Consider the following 22,710-nt stretch of genomic DNA (forward strand, 5'->3'; position numbering starts at 1 on the left):
CGGAGTCTTCATTCCAACCATGCCAATAAAGGGGGGTATAAGGTCTTCAAAGGTACCTATTTTATAAGACACTTGGCTATCCCTTACTCAAAGGTACTTATAAGTAACCCTGCCTCGCATAAGCATCGTACCGGATTCCCATTCCACCGCATTAATAAAAGCATATATATGCAGTTTTCTGGTACACCATGGATGTCGAAATGAGACTTTTGATGATTACCCGCTTCATCGCAAACATCACGACGAACTTCCTCCCATCACGTTAAGAAAAACATATATATGTGTTTATTTTTGCCACGTTGCAAGCGTCAAAGATGGGCTCTTGAAGCTTTGAGTTTTGAGAGTTTATACCTTCGATATGGTAGTGACGACGATGAAGAAAAAATTTGCAAAATGCATCAAAATATTTCATTTTTTTTTCTTTTTTGGTTTATTTTTCCTCTCTTTTTCTTTTTTGTCCTTTTTTTTTTTAAAGAAAGTCATAGTTTGTTTATATATATATATATATATATATATATATATAAAATAATGTTATAATAGTTAAATAATGTTATATTTAAATATTTTAATCAAGTTTCTTAACGAGCATGTTCACGGGCTCTAAATGATCTTGTTCGTGAACATAAACGAGCCGAACGTCAGGGTGTTCAAGTTTGTTTATTTAGCTATCGAGTATTGTCAAAGTTGTTCAAGCTTGTTCATTTACCTTATCAAACGAACATAAATGAGCCCTTATCGAGCCGAGCCACGAGTAGCTCGTCGAACGCTCGGTTCATTTGTAGCCCTATTATCAACTCTCAGAATTATGGAAAATTAGGATGGAGATCTCCTTTTTAATATGCTGACTTGCAAAATCATAGCACTGACTATAAAGGTTAGCTTAATAAAAATAGGAGGGAAACCATCTAAAGGCAGTCCTTTTCATTTAGTTATAGCTTTGCCTCTGAAATAAACCCACGTGATTCCAATACTATGGAGTTGAAAATGAATCAAAATGCTTAGTAAGGTTTGATTTATACCATTCAAACAAGCGCTATTCATGAATGGACAAAAAAAGTAAAAGGCAATGGTAAAGTGTCAATCATGATGAAGGCCACTCCATCATCAAAATGTATGCCTCATGTGCATTTGAATGAGATACCCATAACTTGAGTCAGTTAGTCTGTGTTGTACTGACCAAGCATAATGATCAATGCTATAGGTCCTCTAGAACCATGAATGATCAAACCCAAACTTGAAAATTATAAACCAAAAACAAACAATAAATCATGTGGCAGGCTCATCAAAAGGAATTAAGAAGCATCCGCCCTTTAAAATTGGCATTGGAAGTGGCGAAGAGGGGCTTGCCCCTTTTCAAGAAGCACGTTCACTTAACAGAGGGGATTGTGCTACGTAAATATAGTGATTGTATTTAAGATCAGGAGAAGGTTAGTGCCTTTTTCGTGTAGGTAAGGTCAAAATTTGCTTAAAGCAAGGGGATCAACACCTAAATTGAGAAGAATTGGTCATAACACTTCGCGGCGGGCATTTAAATGTCAGTATCTACCAATTGAGGGGTTATCACTTATAGACATAGTATTGATGAGCGATATGGTGGGTGCCAATTAATAATATTAAGGGGGAGAATTTAGGAAAACAATGACAACCTATTGCATGCTAAATGTACCTAACATGACGAGATAATTCTTGAAAGTATGCTTGTCAGTTTAAATTGCAATTGCATACAATAAGCCAAATACAAGGTTAGACTACCTTTATGGAGCTTGCTCCAATAATAATGCTTTGAACCTCACATAAACAAAATGAACTAAAGATAATTTGATTTCACTAAATTAGGTTGGTGATCTATCTGCAAATACAATAACTTCCTAAAACATTTTTCATGCATTCAAGATCAATCCAACTAAATCATGAAGGTGATCTTACTTCCCATCATTTTATCCAAAATTTTAAGAAAACTTAGATTTACCTTATGTTCCAATATAGTTACCTAGAATTAATCAATTGAGAAAAATAAGATAAAAGTGAAGTTAGACTTCCTCAAGGGTGCTTATTCCAATAATAATACTTTGAACCTCATATCAACAACCAATTCATTTTGGTTAAAATAGGAAGGAGAACCCTTTGCAAATTCATCAACTTTCTAAGTCATAATTCATAAACTAAAAACGGGTGTTCTCACTTCCAAGAAACATAGCCAAGATTTTGATAAAACCAGACATACCACATGGGCCAATATGGTTCTTGAAAGTAGGAATATCACTTTAAAATGAAACTAAACACAATAAGCAAAAATCGATGTTAGACTACCTCGAGGATGCTCACTCGAATCATAATACGTTGAACCTCAGTTCAATTGAGTGAGCTAAAATAAATTCAATTTGGCTATATTATAGGGGATCCCTTCACAATTTTACAAACTTCTAGAGTTGCATACATTGCAGAATAATTTAACTAAATCATGAATGTTGGTTTTACTTTCTGTCATTTCACCTTTCTTTTGAAGAAAATTAGACACACCTCATGTTCAAAGATAGTAAACTTGTCACTTCAAATCAAAGCTTCACACAATAAGCTAAACGAGAAGTTAGACTACCTCGTAGGCACTCACTCCAATCATAATACTTACAGCAAACATGAGAAGTAAAAGCAATTCAATTTGGCTAGAATAAGAGGGAGAACCTTTTGCGAATTTGTGGACTTTGCAAATCATAAATCATACAAATAAAACTAATCCAGCAAAATCGTGAAGGAGTTCTCATTTTCCATCATCATAGGCAATATTTTGAAGAAAAATAAATACACCACATGTGCCAATATATTTCTTAAAAATAGGCATGCTAGTTTAGAAGAAAACTACACGTAATAAGTCCAAAATGATTTTAGAGTAACTCGAGGGTGCTTACTTTATTCAAGATATTTTGAACATAAAATCAAATGTGTGAACTAAAAGCAATACTAGGGTGATCCCTTTGCAAATTTGCAAACTTCCCTAACCATAGCTTTTCTAGTTGAATTGTGAAGGGCGGCCTCTCTTTCCAACATTTTAGCCTAGATTTTAAAGATGATTACATATGCTTGCATGCCAAGATGGTTCATGAATAATGCGTATCACTTTAAATCACAACTACACACAATAAGCTAAAAGAGAAGTTAGACTACCTCGAGGATGCTTACTCCAATCAAAATACTCTAACCATGGATCGATTGTGTGAACTAATGGCTCATTTGGTTGCTTGAAGTTAGAAATCACATATTGAAAAATGATGTAATTTGTTAAATCAATCATTTGGTTGGATGCAATTACATGCCAATATTTATTTCAAACTCAACAAACCTCCTAAAAAACCCTTCAAAAGTAATGATTTAATTTTGACACTCAAAATGATGAAACAACATCATTATTTTCTAAAATATATTTTTATAAATAAGTAACTAAATGGCCCTAAAAGTAAAAGTCAATTTGGTTGGTTAGGAGAGAAATCCCTTTGGCTGACTTGATAGGTCTCAGTGCATATAATGAAGATCAATTCAACCACAGCATGAAGAATGATCACAGTTTCCATCATCTTAACCTCTATTTTAAACAAAACTAGAGCGCTTCTAAGTCTAAAGAGTTTAGCATATATTGAAATGCCTACATAGATTGTTATTATAGAATTATCCTTGAAGATATGCTCACTCTCCCTTTTTATCTTAGTCAAGAATCTAAATGATACTTAAACAAGTCAAAATGCTTATTTGAGGTTCTACCTATAGAGATCAGCCACAAGATACATTAGAATAACTATAAACAATGGTTGTAGAGCTCAAGCATACTATCAGTGAAGTAGACCACCTCACAAAAATTTGTAGAGAAACTGGAACCTAAACCAATTGATTTTGGGCTGAATTGAATTTAACCTGCTTAGTTAGATCAAAGACGTCTTACCCTTCCCAATCCATAGAATTATTCTTATATGAAAGATGCAACTACCATGTCACTGGAGAAGGTGGTAGTCGGACAAATGCAGTTATTGCAGAACATGGAGGATGACAATAGCCTAACAAACTTTTAGGTAACTCAACATCACCTATAATCTTGAAATAATGTGAGGATACTATGACTGTTGTCGGTTGCATTGAATGAACAGGTATGTGGCCTCTCCAATTTTCTTTCCGAAAATGATGAAACCTCCGGCCTCCAGGTGACAATGGTGGCGCCACAGCGACGATTGGTTGACGAATCAAGGGATGATGTTAGCCAAGGCCTATTGCGATAGTGTCAGCACTAGGACACAAACTTTAGGTTACGAGAGACGTGATAATGGGATATTTGGAGATAATCGGCCTCTATCTTCAATAACTACTATTTGCACGTCAAGGTCCGGGCATTTCTGATGAGCATCAGATTTGTGCAAAGTTCAGCCAACCCTAAACTTCAACAAGATCCATGATCAATTTAGGTAGGGTTTTTCGGTTAGAGATGGCCTAATGCATTTCCCAAAAACACGGAGTATCCCCAATTTTCATTTCACAAACAAAAATGACGAACTAAATATTATAACTAGATCAGCTCAAGAACAACGTAATGCAGAAAGTGATGGAAACCATACGTAGTCAAAGACAGAGAAGGCCTTCGAAGAAAGAGAAAGCATGACCTTTACGAGTATGGAAGCCAGTGGGCTTGCAGTTCTTTCCCTTGTAATAATCCCGAGGTGCTCTTTTTGATGACAGTATACTAAGCGAAGATGTCCTCTTCCTCCGCATCGCTCTCCCTAATCCAATTATCAAACCCAGCGGCATCTCTACAAACCTAAAACCAGAATTACAAGATATGGAGATGAAAAGAAATTTCGTAATGGAAAATATCGGAAATGTAGAAGATGAAAACAAGGTTGTCACCGAGAAGGTAAATCGACCAAGATGAAGAGGATCAGCTCCAGCGACGGCGCAGTGAGGAGCAAAGGGCAGAGTGTGGCGGGGGAGGGTTAGACGATACGGCTTAAAGAGCTAACCAAAACTAATTAACAAACATATCTGATATCACTCTATACCATCTTATTTACGTATCAAATATTTAAAATTTAAATATTACATACATACCACCATATATTATTTTAATAACAAATATAGCACATATATTTTATTTCTACTACTCATATTTAAAATGAAAATAAAATATAAATAATATGTATATAATATTAAAATTTTAAATGTTAAATATGTAAATAGAATAATATGTATGTAAATCTCCCAAAGAAAAATGTAGATAAGAGTTTTTTTTTAATTACGACAAAATTATATATTAAATTTAATTAACTATAATCATTATTAATATGTAATCAAAAATTATTTTGATTAAACTATAGCATTTCCTTCAAATGCTGAGCTTTATAAACTGTCAAAGCCTCTGCTAAAGATTTAACATGTCTTCTTCTAATGGTCACAAGAAGAAAGTTAGTAGCTAAAATTAGCAGCTCAAATCTGAATCCATCATATATTTTGATAAACAGTTCACATCCTCTCAAATATTGGAAAAGGCAGCAATGCAGTTCATAAAACTCTCAGAATATTTTGGTCAATAGCAGAACCATTTGATTTAATTTTTTTTTTCTGTTCCACATCACATAGATACAGGAAACATCAACATAATACCGATTACAAAAATTGAACTAATTCTAATGTTCTTTTACAAGAATTCTGCAAATTTATTAGGCCGAATCTGTAGCAACAAAGCTTAAATAACAAAAGTTGCCGTTAGTACTTTACAAGAGAGCCCACAAAAGCTCTTACCTTGAGGCAGCTGGTGCTCTCGGAAGCAATTGTCATGGAAGCTCAACTAAGCCAAGTCTCTAATTTCTATTTGAATAAGATACAGGATACTTTGAACAACAATACAATACATTTTTCTACTGAACTTACTTGAATTTAACAGAATTTCCTGATAATGATTCTGGGAAGGCACATCCACCTTCAATACATGCAACTATGAGCTAAGAAACTTCAGGCATTAATGGCGGAATTCCCAGCTCGGTTTCAAGCTTCTCTTTGTTTGTTTAAGATTCAAAAGTAATATACCGCACAGATGGCTATGATGGAGCTCTGATTGCTGGACTGTTCATTCTAATGCGACGAGTTACCGCCGCTGCTGATGGTTTGCCGACGGCTTCCAACAACCTACTGAACACAACTTTCACAGGGACGCAAGCCACAAGTGGCACAGAACCCTCAGGTTTGATTAGGCCTTCCATTATATCATTATTGCTTCTGGTTAGCTTAACACCACTGCTCTCATCATCAAGCTTGTCACCTGATGCAAAGGAAGATAAGGTTCTTGTTTTCTGACTCGACGAGCTTAACCTCTTCGAAATTTTCTTCTGGAACTTCTTCGATCGAGTATGGAAAATGCTCTTTTTTGGGAGCCTTGTTTGATGATTTAAGTAGCCAGAATATGGCTTCTTATTAGATGGTGGTTTGCTTCCATGATCTGAAGGATCCTCATCATCTACAGCAGTAGTTAATGGGTTGACACGAGGAACTCTTTGCATTGCAGTTCTTCTTCCAGTCCGCCACATGGGCTGTGGCGCCGCAGTTTCGTCAGAAATAACATCAAATTTAGAGAAAAGATGAATGGTTGAGCCAATTTCGAGTATTTCGATCTGAACAGGGTGACCAATTATTGCCTTGCCATTGAGTCTGCTCATCAAAGAAACCAGAGGGACATGCTCGCCTTGATAGCTAGCTTCAACCTTGAGATCCACATCAACCAGAAAGGGCTCCATTTCATTGACAATGTCGCTAGCATAAACAGGGTGGAAATTTTCTGTTGGCTCCTCCCAGAATGTACTGTGAGTTAGATTAGATGGACCATCAGCCTCCCAGATAGAAGGGGAATGGTTGTCAGAATCATTGAGGCTGAGGCTGCTGTGGTTTCTCCCATCGTCTTTGGTAGTCTGCAAAGAGACAGGATTTCTCCAATCGTCATATAAATTCAACTGGTTTTCAGCTAAATCCTTATCGATCAGATCACTCTCATCACAATTATAGAAGGATTCCCTTCTCCAACTTAGGGCTCTTTCGTTGGATAGCTCTGCTCTTTCAAAATTCAAACTGCTTGCTTTGTTTTCATATGTGGTTTCATTCATGAAGCCATTGCAGTTCTCTGCAGAATTGATCTTTCCATCACTTGCATCCATGGGTCTCTTTCCTATATTTCTACAGTTCCGCTTCCCCTTCATATGCCACTTGGAAACTCCAACTTCTGCAGATACATCTGTAATGTGCTCATTTAGCTGAGAAATAAGTCCAGAATGAGGGTCATTTAGCTTCCTAAACTTGTCTGAAACTTGAAATTCAGGAGCTTCACAATCTTTTGATCCTGGTAGCAGTACATGTGCGGTATCTGCAGATCAAACGAGTAAAATCATATCAAAGAACAATAGCAGAAAAAGATAAGGAAATAAAAAAAAAAAATCTTCTAGATCTGATCCATTATAAAATTTTAGAAGACTAAAAGCTTACAAAAATTTTTCAAGGCGTGATCCCTCAGTGAACTGTATTAACAAATATCCTAAATTTGATATGGAAATACTCTTCAGAACAAACTGAATAGTTAGAACTATGAGAAAATTTTTAAAGGACCATAGGTTTAGGATTAATAAAGATTGAGTATGTAACATATAATTTTAACGAGGGAAAAATTATATGTTAATGTTATTGAAATATCAACTGATATACAGGTGAAATAGTTTTGAGTATGTCAAACCTATTAGCAAAAAGAAAGTGGACATAAATAACTTTCAAGAAGAATATCAAAATGGTCCCTCAACTTTTTGTGAGGGACTAAAATGATCCTCAACTTTTTTAAGAAACCAATTTGGTCACTCAACTCTTTAAAATGAGATATTTTTTGTCATAACATCCAATGTTTGAATTAATGGTGTTAAATATAAGAATATTTTGAACATTTTTTAATTAAATATTTATTAAATATAATTTTCTAAAAAAATTTATTAGACGTTACTTTAATAAAAAAATTAATAATAATTTTAGTTTTAATTTCAAAAATTTTGGTCATATTTTATAAAATATCATATTTTATTACTAATTTTTTTAATAAAGAAATGTTTAATAATATATCTTTTTTAAAATATTATTACTTGAAAATAAATAATTTAATTAAAAATGACCAAAACACCCATTAATTTAATACCATTAACCCTAAAATTTGATGTTATGGCCAAAGATGACCATTTTTAAGGAGTTGAGAGGCCAAATTGGCCCTCACAAAGAGTTGAGAGACCATCTTGATCCTTTTCTCTTTAATTTTGTAAGAGTTTGTATGCATATGCATAACATATTATATCATAATAAAATTTTTAATTTTTGGCAAAGTCCTTTGTCGTTGTGACTTTCTAGAATTACTTAGTTTCTATGATCCTTCCTTTATTCAAGCATTATGATACTCATTGGCTTCTTCAAACCTTCTTTTGTTCGAGTTTTTTGGAATTCTCATTATTTAATGTATCTCTATCAGTGGCTTTAGTGACCCTAGCGAGTTTAGCAAAGAGTTTTGGATTCAGTACTCTTATATTATCAATACTTGTGGCTAGGCCTTTTGGTGAGTTCTATTACAACTATCTATAGTGTAGGATCTAACAATTTTCCTTCCCATATTTTGTAACAGCACCTATAGTTATTTTGTAGCTTTTATCAGGTTGGCAGGATTTTTTCCTCTGTTATCAGCATTTCCTCTATTTTCGGACAATAAGCGTATGCTAATCTTTTGACCTATTCCAAGGAATTTTGTGATCATAAATATGATGCTAAGGTTAATACAAAAATAACAATTGAATTTTAAATAAAATTCTCTACTTTAAAAAAAAAAATTCTCTACTTGGATATCCTATTCCTTCAACTTTCAGAAGTCAATTCCTTGATCAAGTAAGAGGAATGAAAATTTCTTGAAGAGATTATCTTGCTTTACAAGCACGAGGCTTGCTTTGTTGAATTCATTTTTCTTCTATTTTTTCTTATTCTAAATTTTATTATTAGTTTGAGATTGTGATTTATTTTAAGAAAACTCAATTAAATATGATTTTAAACAAGCGCATGGATTTCAAATTATTTACGTGAGTATAATTTCAAGTTGTATAAAAGCCCATTGAAATTTCATCTGAATTGATTTCCAATTGGTTGTTAATTTTCATCAAAGATAGCAGGCCATTTGTTAAAGATCAAAATTTTGTAAGCTGTGAATTTTGTATATTGCAAGAGCTTTTGCAACACATAATAGATATGCATTAGAAATCTTAGACTTGAGACATCCTATATAATATAGTACTCATAGTTCTATAATATCTCTACATCACTTACTATACTACAAAATGAATAATATTGACAAACAATAAGGTTAGAAAATAGAAATTAAAAAAACTTAAAAGTTCATAATAACACGCTAATATGCTAATCTCCATCAACATATCTTTAACTTATGAAATTTCAGCGTGCTAGGTAATTATTTTTCCATTGAAAATATCTCAAAATACAAAATTGAAAGTTCTATTAACATAATTCATGAAAGTCATAAATATAATACACTAAGGATGTGCAAGCCTATTCTAACTATTATTACATGCAGCACTCTATATTTCTCAAAACATATCCAACAAGTCAGATAGCCACCAATCTATGAATGTGACAAGAATTAGGACAATCAATGAACTTGACAAAGTAACCTGGACAGACCTCATCAGATGAATGTATGAGCACTAGTACAAAGACAGTGCAATTAAAAAAAAGTATTATTAAGTTGTCTATGGAAGGAAAAGTCAATACATATTACAAAAGCCAACAAACCTGAAAATTTAATCATGGTATTTTTAAGCTTGATTGAAAAAATAAATGAGAGTATTTCTATATTTATAGTTGTTAAAACAGTAATTTTGAGGGAAAAGCTTGTCTTTATTCCATAATATCTTCCCTATATATAGATCTATACAAGATATCTTAATGAGGAAACAATAAATTACAGATTTAATACATAAAATTCCTAATATACTCTTTCCTAAATTAGTTCCTTCATTATGGCGTGATCCATTAGTGCTTCCCATGGATTGATTTATGTGACCGTCGGATCCTTCGTACTAGGAACGGCTGGATTTCAGGATTTCAACAATCCCCCTCAAGCTGGAAAATATGGATCTGTCATTCTCAACTTGTCAATCATTCTGAGAAAGGCATAACTGTCCAATCTTTTGGTAAGGATGTCTGCAAGTTGATCCATTGATGATACATGGTCGACACTTACTAGACCACTGTCTAGTTTTCTTTAATAAAATGCATGTCCACTTCTATGTGCTTGGTTCTGTTATGCTGGACTATATTGTGGGCTATGCTGATTACTGATTTGTTGTCACAATATAGTTTCATGGGCTCATCCCACTTAACCGTTAAGTCTTTTAGGATTATTATAATACATAGTAGCTCAAATATTCCCAAGGCCATAGCTCGATATTATACTTTTGCACTAGATCTTGTCACAACATTCTGTTTCTTGCTTATCCATGTAACTAGGTTACCTCCAAAGAAATGTGCAGTATCCAAAGGTAGATCTTCTGTCAACAGGTGATCCCGCATAGTCAGCATCCGTGTATACTTCTAGGGCTATTCTGTGATCTCTCTTAAAGAGAATTCCTTTTCCTGGGTTTCCTTTAAGGTAGTGCAATATCCTGTCTACCGCTTGCATGTGAACCTGCTTTGAATTATGCATAAAACTGACTGAACATGCTTACAAAAAATGCTATATCTGGTCTAGTGTGGGAAATGTAGATTAATTTCCCTACAAGTCTCTGGTAGGCCCCTTTATCCACATATGGATCCTCTCTAGCTTCCCCCAGTTTAATATTAGGTTCTACTAGTGTCGGTGCTAGTTTATAAGCTAGTTTACTTGTTTCTTTCAGAAGATCTTTGATGTATTTCTGTTGTGAAATAAATATTTCTTTGCTAGAGTGAGCTACTTCAATTCCTAGAAAGTATTTTAGTCTACCAAGTTCTTTGATGTCAAATTCCTTAGTAAGATTTTTTCTTAAACTAACTTTCTCCTCTTTGTTATTTCCAGTTAAGATAATATCATCAACATATACCAATAATATTGTGACTCCCCTTGAGTCTGAGTGTTTAAAGAATAATGTATGATCCCCTTGACTCTGTCGATACCCATTAAGAAGCATGAATTTAGAAAATTTTTCGAACTAGGCCCTTGGTGATTGTTTGAGCCCATATAGAGCCTTTTTTAGTCTGCACACTCTGTTACCTTCAGATTTTTCCTTAAAGCCTGATGATATTTTAATAAATATCTCTTCTTCCATATCCCCATGCAGGAATGCATTTTTCACATCCAATTGCTTCAAATGCTAGTTGTACTTGGCTGCTAGTGAGAGTAGTATTCTAACAGTATTCATCTTGGCTACAAGTGCAAAAGTTTCTTGGTAGTCAATGTCATATATTTGTGTGTACCCTTTTGCCACCAATCTTCCTTATATCTTTCAAGTGTGTCATCAGCTTTGTATTTTATTGAGAACACCCATTTGCATGCAGCAAACCAGTTTTTTGCCTATTGGTAGATTGACGATCTCCCATGCATTAATTTTTCTAGGGTCTGCATTTCATTTCTCATGGCATTTTTCCAATTTTATCAGATAAGGCCTCAGAAATATCTTTAAGAATATTGATATCTTGTAATGTAACCAAAAAATTTGTGTGAGGATGAGAATTTGTTATAGGGTATAAGGGAGGTAGTGAGCTTACCTTATTTTCAGGAGATAGTTCAGATTCTTGGATCTGCTTTGGAGCACAACTTAAGCTTGTACGCCTGGAGTAAACCTTCCCAAATCTGATGACAGCTTTGTCATTGTTTTCCATATCCTGGGTTTCAGGTGGATTGGTTTGAGGTGAAAGATCAAAAGGTGCTAGTTTATTTTTCTCATCTTCCTCAAGTTCAGTCTCCCCCTGAAGATGAGATTTTAAAAAATAGGAATTTTGTTCATCAAAGGTAACATCAATAGAGACAAGGGTTTTTCTTATGGATGGATGATAACACTTACAACTTTTTTAGGTAGCTAAATAGCCAATAAAGATGCATTTGAGTGCTCTTAGATATAGTTTTCCTTTATCCTGGCTGTGAATATGAACGTAGGCAGTACATCTAAAGATTATGAGTATAAGATTATGATGGGTTCAGAACTCAGGATAAAAAGAGGACAAAATCTCCATTGGAGTTTTGAGTCATAAGGTTGTTGAATGTTGTCGGTTTATAAGATAAGTTGCAGTTAGAAGGGCTTCCCCCCAATAGGATTTGAGTGTATTGTAGTGAAATAGGAAAGCTTGGGTGGAGGCTAGAAGGTGACAATTTTTTTTCTTTTTGCAACCCCCCTTTTGTTGTGGGGTGTGAACACACGAGGACTCATGAATGATCCCTTCACTTTGGAAGTAGTAGGAAAGGGTTTGGTTGAAATAGTATTTAACATTATCGGAGTGAAATCTCCTTATCTTTACCCTGAATTGATTGTTTTTTTATCATGGTATGAAAAATGAGAAGAATGATGCTAACATCAAATTTATTTTTAAGGAGATAGATCCAAGAAACTCTAGTGCAATCATCAATGAATGACACAAACCAACATGCCCTAGAGATATTGAGAATTGTTTAGGGTCCCCATATATCACTATGAATAAGGTAGAAAGAAGTATCACATCTCTCACTTTTGTTTTGTAATGAGGTTCTTTTATGTTTAGCCAACTCACAAGTTTCACAATGAAAATTTTTATTTTCTAATTTCTGAAAAAGTTATGGATACATATGTCTTAAGACATCAAAAGATGGATGTCTTAACTTATAATGATGAAGCCAAATAATGGAATTCTTATCAACTAAGGATAACATAGAGCAGCTATTTTTAGATTGGTTTAGTTCTTCCAGGTAGTACAATCCTGCTTTCTCCTTCGTAAGCACAATCTTCTTCCCCCGATCTCTGGTCCTAAAATAAGCAGTAAGTAGGGTCAAATAAGGCTTGACAATTATGGTCATTAGTAAATTTTTGTATTTGATAATTTGACTTTTAATCGGCCACAATGACGAAAAAGGATTCATGTGCCCGACCTCACGTAGTGGGACAAAGGCTTGATGTTGTTGTTGTGGTAAGTTTTTGTATTAATATTAGGTTTATGGATAATTGTGGTATGTGGAACAAATTTTTCAGGGTGAGTGAGGGAGATAATCTAATGTCTCCTTGGCCTGCTATTGTGGTAAGAGAACCATCAACAGTGATAATTTTCTTGTTGTTTGGGCAAGTAGTATAGTTGATGAAAGGGTAGGCGAGTGGGTTATGTGATATGTGGCTCCTAAATCAATGATCCATAATTCCTTTAAATGATTTCTAGAAGCACTTAAACTAATAAAAATTGGAGTCTTACCTGAGAGTGCAAGTGAACAAGATGCATTTGATTTTTCAAGAGATACAAGGAGTCGTTTCAATTTATTAATATCTTCTTTAATGAATTCTACAAGGTTGGACTGTACTCCTGGGGTGGGCTGGCTTATAGTGTTGTTGGCATGCGATGTACTCATTGTTTCACCTTTTTTATTCCACTCCTTGTTTGGGGGGGGGGGGTTCCTTGTATTTTCCAACACGTTTCCTTTGTGTGTCTAGATTTTTTGCAATAACTACACCAAAGTGAGTCATTGTCTTTGAATTTTGAAGAATCTTTACCTTTCTCCATCCATGACCTTTGTTCATCACCATTGCTGAACTTTCAACGACCTTTGGTTCTAACATCACTCCTCATCGTCTTTCTTCCGCACGGATGAGAGAAATGATTTCGTTAAGTGATAATGTCTCTTCTTTACCGAGGATCTGGACTCTAACTTGATCAAATTCTGCATTTAGTCCTCCAAAAAAATCATAAACTCTATCTTTTTCAAGAAAGTTCTTTAGGATCACAGCATCTTCCGGACATCTAGTTTTTATGCATCTATAGTGATCAAGTTCCTGCCACAGATTTTATAAAAGAGTGGCCTACTCCGTCATAGTCTTACTCCCTTGCTTTGTGCTTCTAACTTTGACTTTAATTTCAAAGATTTAAGCCGCATCACGAGCTTTGGAGAAGGTCTGTCTGGCAGCATCCCATACGTCCTTTGCAGTGGAAAGTAACATAAATGTATCACTAATTTCTGGAGTCATGGAATTCCACAACCATGACATAATCATGGAGTCTGCTTCATCCCATGCCCCAAAAGTAGGATCTTTTTGTCTTGGTCCTCCTCCAAGAAGGTGGTGAATTTTTCCTTTTTCCCTTTAAATAGGTCTTCACAGATTGAGACCACTTTAGGTAGTTCTTCCCATTTAGACGATAGGAAGGTTGCATGCTTTGGAGGTCACCCCATCCTTGATGCACCATCAACTCCTCAGTGTGGTCAGTGTTCTGTGAGGAATTAATTTCTGACATTATAGTGTTGAATGATAGTAATTAAGACTATCTATATGACCTTGGTTAGCAATGAAGGCTTCCCGAAAAAAAAATTCCCTTGTCGACAATAAAGGTCGATGATAAAGATTTTCTCCCCCTCCTTTTTTTCCGGTTTAAAAAACCAAACCAGCCGAGCCTTGAAAAAGGCTCAGATTGGGACTAGGGCACAGGTCGCGGTTCCACCCCCCAAGTCGCACACAGGCGTGCCGACCGCGACCAAGGTCGTGATCGGATAGGTGGCTTCATTCCCTCGAGTCACGAGCGTCCAACCATCAGAGCTTCTGATCGGCTTCGTCTTCTGAACGGCCAGTGGTTGTCTTCTCTCGAGCGGCTTCTTGAGCACGACCGATAGTCGATCGGTCCCTTCTTGCATCTATAGGCCGTAGATATGCCTCGTCTTTGTCTTCCGTTAGACTCCATCTGCTCCGATAAGGTTTATTTTGATGGCTTCCTCTCTATTTTTCTTGTGGCTTTGATACCATGTTAAAACAGTAAGTTTAAGGGAAATTCTTACCTTTATTCAGTAATATCTTCCCTATTTATAGATCTCTACAATATATCTTAATAAGGAAACAACAAATTACATATTTAATACATAAAATCCCTAATATACTCTTTCCTAAATTAGTTCCTTCATTATGGTGTGATCCATGAGAGCTTCCCACGGATTGATTTCTGTGACCGTCGGATCCTTCGTACTGGGAACAGCTGGATTTCAGGATTTCAACAATAGTGCATTTTGGGTAAAATTTTCAACTGACCACAACTTTAATAGCCATTACCTAATGAACTTAACGTTCAATTTTCAACAAACCAAAGATAACTATGGCTACTTCTTTATCAATAGCCTCATAGAAAATCTTTGCGGTTGGAAAAGAATTAGAAAAGAAGCAAATTTTAACCTAATTAATTTAACCCACCAAATTAAATAACAGATGCCATACTAAGTAAGGTATGCAATTTATTTTATACAACAACAACAACAACATCAAGCCTTTATCCCACTACGTGGGGTCGGCTACATGAATCCTTTTTCTCCATTGTGTCCTATTAAAAGTCAAATGCAATTTATTTTATACAAAAAAAAAATTGATGCCTCATCAAATAATAGACAGTCTTCTACACGTCTTTCAACAGTTAAATGGACTATAATAAAAGAAACAACTAAAACATTAATTCAGTTCCCAATATAGGAAAGTTTGTGGAGCTCGAAGTCTATATTCATTCAAAAAAAAACAAAATAGTGTTATTTAATTTTTTTATTATAATTAGTGAAGATGAGTCAATTAGAGTTGGTATTTACATTCCATAAATAATAAGACATTCATATGATGAATGGATGGATTTAGATCCTGGATTTGACCTCCATGGGATCCTATTTTCTTATTTGCACAGTTTTGTTGAGGACTACCGAGATTTCTACCATTCCTATGTTGGCTCAGCTAAGGGATTCCTGTTTCTATGTTGGATTCATATTCCTATGTTGGTCCTGATTCTTATTTCTAAGGGCCAATGGTGCCTTCCTGTGGTTCTTCAGTTCTTATTCCAATGGCTATATGCCATGACTGCTAGGTGATTCTTCCTCAGCTCCTCTTCCTACGGGTGACTTAACATGGACTAGTATATGATGGCTTTTCTACTTAATGTTTCACTTAGAAGCATTTATATTTGTAGCTCTTATGCAACTTTATACAGTACACTCAAAGGCAAATTATTATGCTTATCGAGTACTCCTTATCCAGAGTTTATTCCGTGAAAGTTTAAATATACAAATATTCAGGCATTTAAGGGACATCATTGGTATGAATAATTTTTTTTTAATTGCATGTTAAGATTACATCTATTGGGGTTAAATACCAAAATGGTCATCAGCTATTCGTAAATGGCCAATTTAATCGTAGAGTATCACATCTCTCCAATTTAATCCCTCGACTGTACAAAATCGATCATAATTTAGTACTTGAGAGACTATTTTGGAACAATTGTATAGTTACTAAAATGGGATCAATTTTTTATCACAATTTCTACATGGCATAATTTTGAATCAATTTCGTATAGCCAAGGGGCTAACCTTGGCTAAATTGGAGAAACGGTATGCTCCAGGATTAAATTAACCACATATAAATAGTAGGGGTGCCAATTCGGGTTGACAGGTCGGGTTCGGGTCGAACCCGACTTGACCCGTGTATAAACGGGTCAACTCGAACCCGACCTGTTTAGCTAAGTGGGTCAGGAAATTAAATCCGGACCCGACCCGCACGGGTTCCCGGGTTGACCCGACCCGACCCGCGGACCCGTTTGATTCAAAAATGGGGCGAGACGGAGGCGGTGCCGGAGTCGCTGGCTGCACGGAGGTTCGCGATCGCCGGTCGGTGCGAACGTCACCGAAGCCAGCCAGCCAGGAAATGCCAGCGGCAGCGCGAGCCGGGGCTCGAGGGCTGAGGCGGTCTGGCGCCGGTGATGACACTGGACAGGCGTCGACGCGTCGTGAGTCACGCCGGATGTGGACAGGCCTAGTAGGTGAGGACTGCGGACGTTGCACGCCGGACGCGGACAACTCGCCAAGCGACGTGACGTCGTGACCCGTGACTGTCGTTCGCTTTTGGAGTTTTCGGCTTTTCCCTCCCAGCCCCACGCGGGAAAACTTAAAAAATGACTAAATGAGTGAGTTACCAGGTCAATTTCGGGTTACCGGATTGACCCGGACCTGACCCGTTTTTAAACGGGTCAAAAGTTGAGACCCGAACCCGACTCGTTTGTTAAACGGGTTGACCCTAACCCGAATTTTTTGGGTCGGGTCAATAATTGACACCCCTAATAAATAGTTGATAGATTATCTTGAGATTTAATCTATATATATGGTAAAAGTGTGACATCTAAAGCTCTTCGAAGAGAAGGTATCCCCTAAGTGTTAGGCCTGTTATTTTTTTCCTCTCTTCTTCCTTCTTTAATCTCCCCATGTAGTAAAATAAAGGCTTGATGTTGATGTTGATGTTATTTCCTTCTTTAATTTCACTATCTACTTTATTTTGTGATGATTGGTTAGGAAGTGCAGCTATCTTTTTTCAAATGTCAGATTCCTAATTTCTTTCTTTGAACACAATATCTCCATCAATTGCATGTTTTTATGTTCTCTATTTTGTACTGTTAATTTCTAGAAAGAGATTATAATGGTCATTGAAAATTGGGCTTCATACATTTTCTGTTATTAACGGTTAGTACCTAATAATCATTGTGTAACATTTTCTCTCATTAAATCCTAACAGAAATTGCATATTAACACTTCCTCTCACCAAATCATCATAGCATGTGATTTAGATTCACATTTAGAAATCCTAGACTCTATAACGTTCTACGTTAGAAGTCATAAGTTGGCATTTGCTGAAGTAAAAGAGACCTAAAGTCAGTCTCCCAAAAAGAAGCGCAACCAAACTTAGATCTTTCAATCAAACTAAATGATTAAACTTAAAATTGAGAGTAGATTGTGAATCAAGAGGAACAAAGAATATATAAAACAAAGTAAGAGTAAATGATACCTGTTAAGATATTTGCCAGTGCTCCCATATTAGGTTCCAAATAGTCAGCTTCTGAAGAATCTGAGTCATTTGCTTCAATCATACCAGAAGATATATATCCTTCAACAACATCAACTGGATTATCAAGGAATTTGCTTGCCCCAAACTGATTTTCTGGCATTGACTCAGAATCATGCTCAGCATGCTCAAAAGTCTCATCTGAATCACGGGGTAAATATGCGCATCTATTCCGTTTTGCCCTACAGATAGATTGCACTTGCTCCTTTTCTCTGGGCATTGAAATCCCTACAGTATTGTAATTGCACTGAAACAAATGAGAAGCTAACTTTGCACTGCTTTGCAAAACTTGAACAAGTGGTCGACGACGGTCACGTTTTCTCAAGAGAGATTCTTCAACCAACCGGCTCTGTGATCTCTTCCTTTTAACTGATACACAGTTTTTGCTATTAGTGGCATGAACGGCATCCTCCAGATTACACCCAGAACCAGATGGCACCTCAACATAATTATCTAAAGGTTTCCCGGATTTCCGCCAATTATCAAATTGAGAAAGCTTTTTTTTTGATTGGGCTGTCCGAAGACCAAAATCTTGAAGACCTCTCATCCTAGGCATGACTTCAGAATTATCATCTTCCCATCTGAACTGCTTAACACTTCTATTGTTTGCATAAGTAGGGCCATTCAAATTCTCTTCCCCCTCAGAAAAATCTGTTTCTGTCAAAATGTTCTGTGGTTTATCAGACAACTTCCTATCGCTAACATGATCATCATGTATCATGTAGGATTCTGGAGAACAGAGGTTAGAGAACTCACTTCTATGACTTCCACTGTTTTTTCTGCTCATAACATATGTAGCAATGCCCCGTTTTCGTTGCTGCAACCCGAGCTGCTTCTTCTCTAGCTCCAGAGCATGAAGAATAGCATCTTCTCTACGGGCATATTTCTCCCTTTTCTTTATAGGAGTGCCCTGGGAAGCTTCAGCCCTCTCAATACAAGCATCAAACTCTCCACATCGAAATGCCTTAACACGTTTGGATTTTTCTAAATTGTACCAGTCCCTGAAATATGAACTGAGTTACAAATGAGGAAGGAACGGAGCTATCAAGAGGTAAACAAGCACCCAAACATTTTCCAACAAATTAAGTCAAATTTATCCGCATTTGAGACAATGCAGAGCCAAAAGAGCATATGATCATTATTGAAAGAAAATTTGCAATCTTAATATACAATTGAAAGATCTGAAGTTCAATTACAATCCTAAGGAAGAGTCCAACTGTTCAATCAAAATTTGTACGTGAATGATATCCAACCTTACTAATAGCGCATTGACTATTTAGAGCTAGAGAATTAAGTGAGTGAAACTAGTGAGTATGGAATGTAAGTAGAAAACTTTAATATCTTCGTAAGTAATTGGCACAGTATGAAGTCTAAAATATGCTTTCACCCCTTATTCATAAAGTTAAAAGGACTACAGGAAAGAATATGCTTAGAATAAATCAAAAAATGGTGCAGGATATAATCAACATAGGCCAACACAAACACATGAATTAGCTAGATAATGTACATGTGCCTCCCCCTTTTTTTAACATTCCCCTCTCCTCTCAAGCAAGTGCTTTGGACGAGTCTTTAATGGGCGAGCACCTAAGGCGAGCCTTCGAGATTTGGCATGTCAGACGAATCTGCGAAGGCGAGTCCTTAAGGAGAGACAAGTCCCTGGGAATGAGGGACAAGTCCCTAATGTGGAAATGACTATGAGTCATACCTGTTAACGGCGAATGGCGCACCATGACGCAAAGGTTCATTTGGAGCCATGGCGCATAGCGCACGGCGCGGCGCGCGCTATTTTGAACATGGCGCAAGCTATATAAAAATTATAAAATAATAAGCATGAATATGAAATGTTCGACTAAGTAAAAATGAGAGACAAGCTATCATAATAATAAAAGACAACCATAACATATATAAGTTCGACTAAGTAACATTCAAATATCTCATAATTCAAATACTACAATCTTTTTTTTTAAAGATCAAATAAGAATTTAATCTACTCTTCTTGAGAATCATCATCAGCAGCAAATGTTAAAAAAGCTTCATTATCTTCATCAACATTGTCTCCTACTTCATAATCCTCTTCATCACCCTCAGTAACGCTACTTCATAATCCTATAAGAACTGAATCTGACATTTTATGATCACCTAAAAGCAAACAAATTTAGATAAAAGAAATATGATATTGTCCAAGAAACATAATATGGGGGCTGCCGGGGGTCAAAGTTAATTCCTTCTTTTTTTTCGCTCAAAGTTATTATTTATTCTTTATGTTGTGCTAATGCAACACAAATTTCTATATAATTTCTTAAAATTTGTTTTCTAAAAAGTCCATTGAAACGCTTCTTTTTTTAGAGAAACTAGCGCCTTTTGTTCGAATTATGAAATAGTTACTTCGTAGTAAATAAAACTATATATTAAAAGTTAGTTGCAGTAGAAGAAAGCAATATTCAATGTATAAAGCAAGATATTAGTCAACTATACTACTTTAATTAGTAATTGGCTACTCTTTTCTTTCTATTGGATTAGTAACACTGTTATTGAATCAGTCACTATTCCTAATAAGAAGAATGACTATCCACACTACTACTAACTTTTTTTATGATAAGATCATCATCTCAAGGCTTCTAATTCTACCATGGAAAGCATCTTCCATTGTTCACTATATTATATCAATGTCTTCTCTAAATGCAAGGAAAGACATCTTTTGCCAATAAACAACTCACACTAATAAAATCATTTAAACTAAATCGAACCTCGAGAGACGAGATTTTCCCTCTTGCCAAATTTTTCACATAAAAACTCTCATATCTTCTATGAGTTTCTCATAACTATTTGTCAAAAAGTGTTTGGAATTTCCATTTAATGCTAAGATGATAAATTCTCTCTCTGCCGCCATGAATACTACAGCATGCAACAAACCTAAAACTAGACATGGTGATTGTTCCAGTAAGCAAGTCCTGACAAAAAGGCATAATCCACATGACTAACAAGAAAATATTGCACAAAATTATTGATTATCATTTTAATATGCTTTACAAAAAATCAAATACAATACATTTCAATATTGACTCAGTCAAACATGCATGATAGACAAGTCATAGCTCTGACCACTTATCCAATAAAGTCAAAATTAGAAAAAAAAAAAAGGTGCCCAGTAAAAATAACTGGTGTGCATTTGAATTAGTAGATGAGACTTATCAATAGTGTTGAATTTCTTTATGTTATTCACAAGCATGAAGATAGCCTTGTTAAAAGTCAATAACTGTCCAACTCTCACTAACTTGTTTAAAATTTAATCTTTGAGATGAAATATGGTGATGGGATGAGGAGTGCTCTAGATAAAGCTTCATACAGGCTTACAATTTTAGATATAGCTTCTCAATATTAATGTTCAAGAAAACTATTAAAAAAACACGAATCTAACAGTTTAAGGAACTATCCATGGCTGGCATTTTAAAATGGAATTATGGTTACATTACTTACAAACAAGCATGTTATTACTCTATCTTCTCACAAACGCCAACAAGTACAAAACATGTCATCGTTATAGCAATCAGAAAGCTGAAACGCTTCAAAAGTCTAATTAACTTCATAAGCAAACTGGTCCTCCTATGGGAGTTCGGATCTGCTTCAAAGACATTCAACAGACAATAATCCAGCATTATTTATATCAAGCTTTCCCGAGACAAAATCCATGGGCAGCTAGCATATAATGCATGCAAAACAAAATTCCCTCGACACTAATAAGCTAGGAAGTTCTTGCTCTTCCAATTTCAATGTCACAGAAACACAGCAAACTCAAACAAAGCAGGGTCAGGCGACTAAAAACAATAAAATTTCTCCAGTTCAGTAACATCCATCTCAATGCAAAACATACTGACCGAACTAAGAAAATCACCAAACAACTGAAAAGAAACACTGGTGAGAACTTAACATTGTTTTTCTTTTCCTCAAGAGGTGACAGGTGCATTAACATCCCAAAACCAATCCTTTCATCAAAACACGTTTTAGAAGTTTCTAACTTATAACGACAAAAAAATCCAAAAAGCAAAAAGCAAGCTCACACGCTGGCATCCTCTCTCCCAAGGAGCTTCACCGGCGTTCCCGATCTCGGCGACATCAGATGAGACGCCGACAGCTCATCCGACCCGAGAATGCGACCCGGCCACCAAGAGCCATTCCTCCGCCGCACCCAAACAATCGTACCCACGCCGCAATCGACACCGACCCCTCCACCGTCTCCGGCAGCGGAGGATTCCATGCGCCAGTAAAGCTCAGCCACCGGAAAAGGATATCGGCTCGCCGAATACCCCCTTTGCCGATCGGATCTGGTCGGAAGCTTCCTGCCTGAAATTTAGGGTTTCCATTCATATCGGATACGATCTCATAGTTCTCGAGCTTTCCCACAAGTGTATCAGTCACAACACCGAGTTCCTCGCCTTCTTCTCCTCCTGTCTCAGATTCAGAGGCTTCGATGCCGATCAAACTGGTCTTCGTAATCTGAATCGGAGACGAACCTCCATAGATTCCGGCGTTTTTCTTGTTCTACTCGTTTCAGTTTTCGGCTTCATTTCTTTTTGCAGAATTGATTAACTAAGAAAAATATAATAAATGC

The 22,710-nt window shown here is 36.0% G+C and overlaps 2 protein-coding genes across 3 annotated transcripts in view; both read right to left on the reverse strand.

The window, feature by feature from the left end:
- LOC110115186 (39S ribosomal protein L41-A, mitochondrial) overlaps positions 1–5,022 on the reverse strand; it is a 13,319-nt gene extending 8,297 nt beyond the window's left edge. The window contains exons 1-2 of the mRNA XM_020848356.2: positions 4,885–5,022; positions 4,641–4,795 (exon numbers count right to left, since the gene is read on the reverse strand). Of these exons, the coding sequence (XP_020704015.1) occupies positions 4,641–4,785 (145 nt within the window). The 5' untranslated portion in view covers positions 4,786–4,795; positions 4,885–5,022. The remainder of the gene's footprint in view (positions 1–4,640; positions 4,796–4,884) is intronic.
- Positions 5,023–5,554: 532 nt separating this feature from the next.
- Positions 5,555–22,710, reverse strand: LOC110115164 (uncharacterized protein At1g51745). 2 transcript variants are annotated; one of them, XM_020848309.2, is made up of 4 exons: positions 22,160–22,710; positions 18,858–19,102; positions 18,045–18,758; positions 5,555–7,384 (listed from the first exon to the last, which is right to left on the reverse strand). In XM_020848309.2, the coding sequence occupies exons 1-4, from the start codon at positions 22,354–22,356 to the stop codon at positions 6,072–6,074; spliced, it is 2,469 nt and encodes an 822-aa protein (XP_020703968.1). In that variant the 5' UTR covers positions 22,357–22,710; the 3' UTR covers positions 5,555–6,071. The 2 variants fall into 2 exon arrangements, with proteins under 2 accessions (XP_020703968.1, XP_020703967.1); XM_020848308.2 differs by having other exon boundaries at positions 18,045–19,102.

Source organism: Dendrobium catenatum, unplaced genomic scaffold (genome assembly GCF_001605985.2).
Source record: "Dendrobium catenatum unplaced genomic scaffold, ASM160598v2 fragScaff_scaffold_1220, whole genome shotgun sequence".
Lineage (NCBI taxonomy): Eukaryota > Viridiplantae > Streptophyta > Magnoliopsida > Asparagales > Orchidaceae > Dendrobium > Dendrobium catenatum.